At 45.8% G+C, this 10,371-nt stretch overlaps 1 protein-coding gene across 1 annotated transcript; it reads left to right on the forward strand.

Annotated features, from left to right (window-relative positions):
- Positions 1-6,859: 6,859 nt before the first annotated feature.
- Positions 6,860-8,999, forward strand: il17a/f3 (interleukin 17a/f3). The gene is made up of 4 exons (XM_056428945.1): positions 6,860-6,868; positions 7,021-7,202; positions 7,326-7,469; positions 8,864-8,999. Exons 1-4 carry the CDS (start codon positions 6,860-6,862, stop codon positions 8,997-8,999), a joined length of 471 nt encoding a protein of 156 aa, XP_056284920.1.
- Positions 9,000-10,371: the final 1,372 nt, after the last annotated feature.

Below are 10,371 nucleotides of genomic sequence, written 5' to 3' on the forward strand. Positions count from 1 at the left end.
CTCGTCTTCACTCTTTGCGAAACTGCCTCGGAACTCTAGCAGAAGCTGCCACAACTGCTCCTGCTGCTGAGGGTGTAGGTCGCCACAGTTCTTGCTCCACACCTCCCTCACCGCCATCAGCGTCCCATCCACCTCCACCTCCTTCTGGACCAACCCGGACGGGGGCGTAGTTGTGAAGCTCATAGTGTGGTCAGACGACGCAAGGGTTGCCCCAGGGGAGACAGTGAGGGGGCCTGGGTTGCTGTCTACAGTCTCTACGGTACTCGCTGATGGTGCGGGAGGTCCGGAGGGAGGCAGTGCAGGGGTGAGACTGGGGATCATCGCGATAGCAGGCCCTCCTTGGAAACTCACTGTGCATCGTTGCAGGTCTAACTGGCAGCCTGTGGCCCTCAAAATGTCCACACCCAGAATACATGGGTCCTGTACGGCCGCTATCCACACCTGATGACAGACCGTCGCTCCCCCCACCGATATGGTCAGTCGACCTCTGCCTTTCATGGGTGCCAGCTCTCCGGTGACAGTGCGCAGTCGAACAGTGGTGTCGTCGAAACGAATCCAGCCTGGGACCATGTCTGGTCTAACCAGGGTTACCGTTGACCCTGTGTCCAATAGCGCCAAGCAGGGCACTCCTTCCACAGTGATGGGGACATAGCACGAGTCTCCCTTACCAGTACGTCCCACTGCCACAACAGGCTCCAGTTCTGAGTCGTCGTCTGCTTCTGGGGGACGTGGAGTCTGGTGCCCCCGGGTGCACTGTTGGGCTCCTGCTGTCGAGACTTGAGGATGGGGGTTTGGAGTTGGGGTCGGGGTCCGCATATCCTCCTCTATGCGAGCCCTGAACCGTTTCCCTGAGACCCGCTTGACTTGGGGCACTCCCTGGCTAAGTGCCCTGGCTGACCGCACCCCCAGCAGAGCCTGGGGCCGGGGCGTGGTCGGTGTGCTGGTTGTAGAGACACGGCTCTAATCAGTTCAGTCACCCATGCCGGTCTCTCTCCCTCTGAGTGACTCGGCATTGCAGACCGTACGGCAGGTGGACCCTCTCTTTGACCGCGTTCAGCCGCTACACCCCACACATTCTCTCTCTCCACGGCCATCTCCTAGGCCGACTGCAACGACTGTGGGTGTTGTAGTTGCACTTGGACCCGCAACTCAGTGGGGGAGATTGCTCTGATGAACTGGTCCCGTGCCAGCTCGCTTTGTACTCCGGGGGGCATGTGTACATAGGCCCTCCGTGATAAGCTTTCAATGTCATTGGCTAACACACGCAGCGGCTCCCCAGGTTTTCTGCAGCGGTTATTTAGCTCATTGCGCAGGAGCTCCGGCTGTAAACATTGTCCAAACCGCCTCTGCAGGGCCCCCACCAGCGCTTGATAACTCCGCCTGTCCTCCGGGCTCAGCAGTAGGAGGCAGGACAGCGCATCGTCCGTGAGACACAACGCCAGCTGCAGTGCTTTAGTCTCCGTGGACCATCGCCCAGCATGTGATAGAAGTTCAAATTGGGCAAGGAAGGCTTCCCAGGCCGCCTTACCGGAGTATTTCGGCGTTTTTACCGTCGGCGTTGAAACTGAGTGTTGGCCGCAACCCTCTTCCGGTATCGCTACATTCCGCGGAGAAACGGAGCGAAAAGTTGCTGCGGGACTCAAACCCGCGTCTCTGGCCATCTTCGCTGCAGACTCTCTCAGGCGATGCCTCGCCTCCCTTGTAGCTCCCGTGAACTCTCTGGCGATGTCCTCTGACCATCCGCAAGCTCCCTCCTCCTCCATGTCTCTATCTTCTCTCTTTACCTTCGTCCCGCCGACACGATCCATGCCAAACAGTCGGCTACCCGGCTAGCTCTCTCCACGCTAGGTTAGCTCTCCACCGGATTTATCGATCTTGTTAGTCCGAAATCACTTCTGACACCAATGTAACGTCTCAGACGTTATGGACTGATGACACGGAGACGGGACGGCGTTATTACTCCTTCTTTATTTGGGGCATCCTCCAACACAGACAGCGTGTTCCTCTCAGCTCCGCAGCTCCAACGTCAACAACGGTTCCCGTCAACCACACTTAACTCCCCTTCTTCCCCAGGTTAACCCCGCCTCCCCTCTACTCCGCCAATCACAGGCACGCCCCCTCGACCAGCACGCACGGTGCCACATTGTGATTGGCAGCCACTTCACAGGGTCGCTACATTATGATGGTGCATCACCAATCAAGGCTTTGTAGGTTAAGAGAAGAATTATAAAAGTGATTCTTGATTTTACTGGGAGCCAGTGCAGAGCAGCTAGTGCAGGAGTGATGTGATCTCTTTTCTTAGTTTTAGTGAGAATACGAGCTGCAGCATTCTGGATCAACAATAGATGTCATGTGACCAGAAGGAATCATTATGTAGTTACAACACATTCAATGAGTATGACAGAGTGAAAGAAGGGATGTAATGCCAGTGAATGAACACAGGGGGCCCTCAAGTCCTTTCCTGGATTTCATTGTTTTTGTATCCTCTAAAGGAGGATTCCTTTCTGTAACCAGAGGGAGGAGTGGGCCCTGGGAATCATCTCTCCCCCTCCTTCGCTGAAGGATTCTCTCTATCCAAAGGGCTGTGTATGTACGGTAGACACAACCTCCAGAATACAACGGGAGTTTGCAGGATAGAGCTTTGGGCCTTTTCATTTGTTGAGTCCAAAGTGATACCATTCTGCTCGCTCAATGTTACAACGACAGAAAAGACTTTCGATAAAGTCCTGAATGTAGGTCATGATAAAGGAGGGATGGAGTCAATTAGACAACTAATACGTGAATGTGGGGTCAAGCTGCACCATCCGGGAGGTCAGTGTGTAGAGTTATGCATAGATAGAGGGCATGAACAGGAACAAGACAGCGAATAGGGCGGCAAACCTTTTATTTAACACTATGAATTCAAAAGAATACATCATGGTTCTCCATGTTCACTATTAAAACAATGCTTTACACCAATCAAAGGCCTCCAGCTGCTCTCTCAGGTGGGTCTCAGCTCAGGAGGAAAGGCCCAGGATAAACTTCTCACCTCCTTTTTATAGACTCCGCCCCTTTGCCTGGGTCCCAATGCCAGAACCCATTTAGTTTATTGAAAGCCCTATTATTACCTTCGCATTGAAAATGCCGGAAGGTTATGTTTTGATCGCCGTGTATTTATTTATTTGTATGCGTGTTATTCGCAAAACTCAAAAAGTATTGAACCGAATCGCATGCAATTTGGTGGGATGATTGTTTATTATCCGGGGACCAGTTGATTAGATTTTGGGATCGATCGGGTCAAAGGTCAAGGTCAAAGGTCATGAACAGGTCCAAATCTTTCGCAGAACTCAAAAAGTATTGAACCGAATCGCATGAAATTTGGTGGGATGATTGTTTATTATCCGGGGACCAGTTGATTAGATTTTGGGATCAATCGGGTCAAAGGTCAAGGTCAAAGGTCATGAACAGGTCAAAATCTTTCGCAGAACTCAAAAAGTATTGAACCGAATCGCATGAAATTTGGTGGGATGATTGGTTATTATCCGGGGACCAGTTGATTAGATTTTGGGATCGATCGGGTCAAAGGTCAAGGTCAAAGGTCATGAACAGGTCAACATCTTCTTGAATCGCATGAAATTTGGTGGGATGATTGGTTATTATCCGGGAACCATTTGATAGATTTTGGGATCAATCGGGTCAAAGGTCAAGGTCAAGGTCATGGAAAGCTCAACATCTTTTTTTTTTACCATAGCACGATACATTTTTGTCCAATTGGCATGCAACTAATGCCAACATGTTCATAATTCAATGCCCAATCTTGTGATATGCGAAGGTATGCGCTCTACCGAGTGCCCATTCTAGTTACCATATATTATCCTCCTTTCCCGACTCAGCAATCCTTTTTTCCCCCTTTTTTTCCACCTACAATGGCTCTAATACAGCTAAAATACTAGCACAAGATGAGGTATGGTACGATTTTAATCTGTTAAATGTAGATTTTTTTTCTTCAGAATATCACCCTCCTTCCCTGACTCCGTAATCCTTCTGCATATGGCATATTGTATATTAATACAGCTTATACACGAGCACAAGATGAACTATAGTTTCAACATTTCCAGGATGTAAGTAGGATTTTATATACACATAGAGTACAAGAACGGAGTATAGGTATAAGAGTATGAGTGTAAAAGAACAGAGTGAGAGCACTGTATTCTTCTGCACATTAGCCTAGCTTAGCATAACGACATGCTGCAGTCTTTATGCTAAGCTAGCTCAAAGTTAAAACTCCGAGCACCGGGTTGAAGGTCACAACGACCTCTTTGTGGTTTCAACACATTGTTCGGCCGTCGGTGAGAAGCAACAGGCGCTCTGGACCCGTCTCTCCTCCCCGTGGCCGCGCTCCAGTTCGCAGGAGCAGAGAAGATGTTATCGCAAAGTTTCTGTTTGAAAGTAATTCTGCTGATTCATTCCTAGAAACTGTCATCAGCGCTTCTCTGACCTACATCGCTCAGACTGGGCCGGCGGTGTGTAGGTGGCCTCTGTGTTTTATATGACTCGGAGAAGTAAAATCAAAGTTTAAGGCTGTTTAACCACGATGAGTCGGTTTCTTAAAGAGACAGTAAGGATGACAGGTCCCACCCGCAGGCCCATTTCAAGGGAAGACCTTTTGGTTCAGGTTCACAACATCCGCTCTGGTTTTGTTCTGTGCACTGAAAGAAAAGAAATCAAGCTCCACTTGCAGATTATTACACCACCTGTTGCTGTAAAAGAAACAAATAGAATTGTGTACTGTTTTCACAACCACATTAAAAAGGTGTTCCCACCTTTGGGTGTCACCCGGCTCATCTTACTCATTGCTTCTTCGAGGCACTGGCGGGTCAAAATGGGGCCAAGTCAAAAGAACAATGTACAAAATATCTGAAGCTATTTGTAGTGGCCATTTGTCTTTAGAAATTAAATAAAACTATAAATCTAATTGCCACTGACGCACCGTGGGTTTCGGAGTTGACGCCAAACCAAAAGAAAGTTATGTCCATTTCCGTATGATATTACTCTGATAATTTATTTCCTAAACAAACAAAATGCTGACACTGCCTCTTGTGTGCTGGTAAAAAAAAAACATAGGCCACCCAGGTGCATGCTGGTCCTGCGCCTACCCACACCTACATATAACCACAGGTGCCCAGTGTTACCCAATCAGTGAACCTAAAACGAAATACTGCCTCGAACTTGGCGTTATCTTTGATCGGGACTTGTCCTTTAACTCCCACGTAAAGCAAATCTCAAGGACTGCATTCTTTCATCTACGTAATATTTCAAAAATCAGGCACATCTTGTCTCAAAAAGATGCAGAAAAATTGGTTCACGCGTTCGTTACTTCGAGACTGGATTACTGCAACTCCTTATTATCAGGCTGCTCTAATAAATCTCTTAGGTCCCTCCAGTTGATCCAGAATGCTGCAGCTCGTGTTCTCACTAAAACTAAGAAAAGAGATCACATCACTCCTGCACTAGCTGCTCTGCACTGGCTCCCAGTAAAATCAAGAATCACTTTTAAAATTCTTCTCTTAACCTACAAAGTCTTGATTGGTGATGCTCCATCATATCTTAAGGAGCTTGTCGTACCATATTGCCCCACTAGAGAGCTACGCTCACTAAATGCGGGACTACTTGTAGTTCCTAGAGTCTTAAAATGTAGAATGGGAGCCAGAGCCTTTAGTTATCAAGCTCCTCTTTTATGGAACCAGCTTCCAATTTCAGTCCGGGAGGCAGACACAGTCACCTCGTTTAAGAGTAGACTTAAGACCTTCCTCTTTGACAGAGCTTATAGTTAGGGCTGAATCAGGTTTGCCCTGGTCCAGCCCCTTGATATGCTGCTATAGGCTTATAGCTGCCGGTGGACGTTTTAGGATGCACTGAGTACCTATCTCCTCTTTTTCTCTCCTTAAGGATGAATTTTCATCTCTCAATCACACCTTACTAACTCTGCTTTCTCCCGGGAGTCCTTTTGACTTCACGTCTCATGGGGTCATCGGACCCTATGAGACGGCATAGATCCTATCTGCCTGATGGATCATCGAGGTCTGGGTCGTGGAATTCCTGCTCCTGACTACGCCACTGTCCTGTTGAGACTCCGCCCACTGTTGAGACTCCGCCACTCCTCCTCCCCACCGCCATCTGCCTGATGGATCGTGGAGGTCTCCATCGTGGAATATGCCTACTATGAACTATTCATACACTCTGTCATATTCATTGAATGTATTTTAACTCTAAATCTGTCCTTCTGTACACATTACATCTATTGCATCTGTCCATCCTGGAGAGGGATCCTCCTCTGTTGCTCTCCTCCAGGTTTCTTCCCTTTTTTTCCCCCTGAAGGGTTATTTGGGAGTTTTTCCTGATCCGATGTGAGGTTTTGGGGCAGGGATGTCTATGTGTACAGATTGTAAAGCACTCCGAGACAAATTTGTAATTTGTGAAATTGGGCTATACAAATAAACTGAATTGAATTGAATTGAATTCAAACAACAATCATAATGTATTCAACTAAACTGCAACTATCATAAGAAAAAACTCTAACATATCAAAATATAACCTAAATAGCGATGAATAATCAATATTACTTTACAATCAAACTAAATACAAATGTGAAAATAAATAGCTGAGCAGCGACGACCAAGGCGGGAGGAAAAGAGCTCACGGGGTGAAAAGTAACGGACGAACAAAGACGCTGCTCGTGTCTCCAGATCGACATCTTTCAAAAATCGGTGACAGTCATAACGGGAAACGCACCGCAGATCATGCCAACACACACCGACGCACAGCCCGCCTACGTATAAAAACCCAGAGAGAGAGAACCGGAGACAGAAGCAGGAGAACCATGCCTCCGGTGAGTGCTCTCCATCTCCTCCGTGGCCTCGAGGTCACTCATAGTCAAAGAAAGAGAGATGTGAAACTTATTTTGTGGGAATGTTTTAGCATCAGTCGTGTGTCCCTTTGTGTGTTTTGGCATTGATGTTTTTTTCTTCTTTCTGGCTTCAGGTGTCGAGAGCTCTGCTGGTGCTGGTGCTGGTGCTGGGCCTGGCGGTCTCCATGAAGTCGGCTCAGGGAGCCAGACTGAGGCGCAGATCCGCCAGACTGGACCTGGATCCCGCAGTGACGCTTCAGATCGGCAGGGCCGCCTCCGCCATCGCCAACACGTCTCTGTCCCCGTGGACGTACAGGTGAGGCCTCGCCGGGCTTCCTCTCATCGATTTGCACCAGTCGATGCATAAAAAATAGATAATTCGGTTCTCCGTTGTGGACTTTCAACGCCATCGAGGCGGACGTGTTTCCTCCCTCTCCAGAGAGTCCCGCGTGGAGTCTCGGCTGCCTCGGAGGATCTTCCACGCCGTGTGCCTGACATCCGGCTGCCTGAGCCTGCGGGGGGGAGCAGAGGATGCAGCCATGGAGGCCAAACCCATCTACCACCAGGTCCTGGTCCTCCACAAGTGAGCCAGCGCGGTCTTTAGTCGAAGCAGCGGACGAGTAGTCGGATCTGCTTCTGTTTCTGGTTGAAGTCACTGGGCTACAACCAGGTCGTACTGGTAAAAACCTACCGAACAAAGGGAAATGTAGTCTGAAGAAACCAGCTGCTGGGCAGTGATTATCTATTGATTTTTAAAAAAGTATATCAGATTTTTTTATATGCATCTCAGAGAAATAAGTTTCTTTCTCAGAAATTCACGATTTTATTCTGGGAAATGTTGAGTTTTTTTCCTTCAGAATATCACCCTCCTTTCCTGACTCCGTAATCCTTCTGCATATGGCATATTGTATATTAATACAGCTAATACACGAGCACAAGATGAACTGTAGTTTCAATATTTCCAGGATGTAAGTAGGATTTTATATACACATAGAGTACAAGAACGGAGTATAGGTATAAGAGTATGAGTGTAAAAGAACAGAGTGAGAGCACTGTATTCTTCTGCACATTAGCCTAGCTTAGCATAACGACTTGATGCAGTCTTTATGCTAAGCTAGCTCAAAGTTAAAAGTTGAATAAAAGTGGACTGATTACCACATTGCGCTGTATTTCTTTAATCCACACAGAAGCAGAATATATGATCTTAATGCTAAGCTAAGCTAATCATCTCTTGACAGGCAGGAAGATGCTATCCATCTGCTGGCCGGCGGTATTTTAATAGTTTTTTATTGCAGCTTAAAAAAAAAAAGTGTATGTATTGACTCAAATTTCCAAGGGTTCTTGAACTGTACATACGTACAGTACAAGTATTTTTACCTTCGCATTGAAAATGCGGAAGGTTATGTTTTGATCGCCGTGTATTTGTATGCGTGCGTGCGTGTTATTCGCATAAGTCAAAAAGTATTAAACCGAATCGCATTAAATGTGGTGGGATGATTTGTTATTATCCGGGGACCATTTGATTAGATTTTGGGATTGATCGGGTCAAAGGTCAAGGTCAAGGTCATGAAAAGGTCAACGTCTTCTTGAATCGCATGAAATTTGGTGGGATGATTGGTCATTATCCGGGAACCATTTGATTAGATTTTGGGATCGATCGGGTCAAAGGTCAAGGTCATGAAAAGGTCAACATCTTCTTTTTACCATAGCACGGTCAATTTGTATCCAATTGGCATGCAACTAATGCCAACATGTTCATAGTTCAATTCCCAATCTTGTGATATGCGAAGGTATGCGCTCTACCGAGTGCCCATTCTAGTTTACCCATTTAATGATGAGTGAGTGAACATTATGGGGTGCATAGATGATAAATAAGTTGGGAAGTGCTTTTGCTTGTTTCTTCCCCTTCTTTTTCATCTTACAACGACATCATCGCCGTTCTATCGGCCCCTCACACATTTCTCCATCCCACCCCAGAATCTCGAAGAAAAGGTCCGGTAGCAGGAGGAGGAAACGGTACGGCTTCAGACTGGGGACGGAGGTGATCTCAGTGGGCTGCACCTGTGTGAGGCCCAGTGTGGTCCCACAGCCGCCACACGCAGGACTCTTCTGATATTAGCAATATTATTTTTATTGATCACTGAATCCTCTATTATGTATGTTACAAAGACACACAGAGGAATATTGTTGCACCACTTTCTAATGTCTAGAGCAGGGGTGTCAAACTCACATTCACCGTGGGCCAAATCAGCATCATGGCTGCCCTCTTAAAGGGCCGGAAACACTTTATAAACTCTTCGAAAATATTGTTATACAACGTTTTGCATTTGATTATTGTTTATTTGAGTGTAGAAATATTATACATAAGAAAATGTCTCTAATATTACAACATTAATCCATTTAATCTAAAACCGTCAAAATAAAAGCACGGGATATTTTTCTTCAATTTCTTTAAGAAAAGGTGATCATATGTCTCTAAAGCCGCCAGGGGCCACATTAAAGCGATGCGGCAGGCCGGATTCGGCCCGCGGGCCTTGTGTTTTTAACCTGTGGTCTAGAGTGTCCTTTAACATGTAGCAGCCAATTACTGGTGAGAGCTGTGATGCTTTCTAGCCCCTAGTGGTGGAACATGATAAACAGTGTCTGACAAACACATTTACTGTCTGTGAGAAGTAAGTTCTTGGAAATTTATTTTTGTGTATGCTCAATAATTGTGTCTTTTTGTTGTTGTTGTTGTTTTTAAATCACCTTTTAAAACAACCGTTCAGAATGCTTTATTTAAATATTTTTAATTTAATGATTTTTAGGCTGTGAAAATTTATTAGATATTGTTCAATAGGACATTGATTTATTATGTCATTCATTTTAAAAAAGAAGGAGAAAAAAAGAAGATATTTATCAGAATTTACATGCAATGTTTAATAATATATGTCCCATATCAATTCATAAACACACTCTCTAGATCCTAATACATATTTACGGTATGTATTAAGGTTGTATCGTCATGTTTCATGAATGTAACCTTAACAATAATCTCTCTGACAGGTGTTAGAATCAGATAATTAGGGTCCTCGTGACCACTTCGTCGTAGAGGAACCTATCATATTTCGAGGAATTATTATTATTTTCCTCTCCAAAGAAACGTGTTCAAGACGTATTCATCATACCCCAACCCATGTGAAAGTTCCCATGCATATCCAGACTGGTGAAAAATATTAGATTTTGGAGTTCTCGTAATTTTTTCCGTAAAGAAATGTCTCTATAGCGCCCCCTTGAATTTTCATACATTCAAAAACCCACGGTTTTTGCACCCAATGTCCGATTGACTCAAAATGCATCACACATATCCATCTTCACCTGCTCTACAAAAAGCCTCTCAGACCCCTAAGCTCCGCCTACTTAGATTTCCGCCATTTTGAATTTAGTTAAAAACACATAATTGGCCAGTTCTCCTACACACTCGGTCTGATTTATACCAAACTTTC

Source organism: Pseudoliparis swirei, chromosome 12 (genome assembly GCF_029220125.1).
Source record: "Pseudoliparis swirei isolate HS2019 ecotype Mariana Trench chromosome 12, NWPU_hadal_v1, whole genome shotgun sequence".
NCBI lineage: Eukaryota > Metazoa > Chordata > Actinopteri > Perciformes > Liparidae > Pseudoliparis > Pseudoliparis swirei.

Excerpts from the sequence above, each read along its gene's own strand:
- il17a/f3 (XM_056428945.1), top strand. Across the intron at positions 7,203-7,325 it reads CTGTCCCCGTGGACGTACAG|AGAGTCCCGCGTGGAGTCTC; the intron begins GTGAGGCCTCGC and ends CTCCCTCTCCAG. Across the intron at positions 7,470-8,863 it reads CAGGTCCTGGTCCTCCACAA|AATCTCGAAGAAAAGGTCCG; the intron begins GTGAGCCAGCGC and ends ATCCCACCCCAG.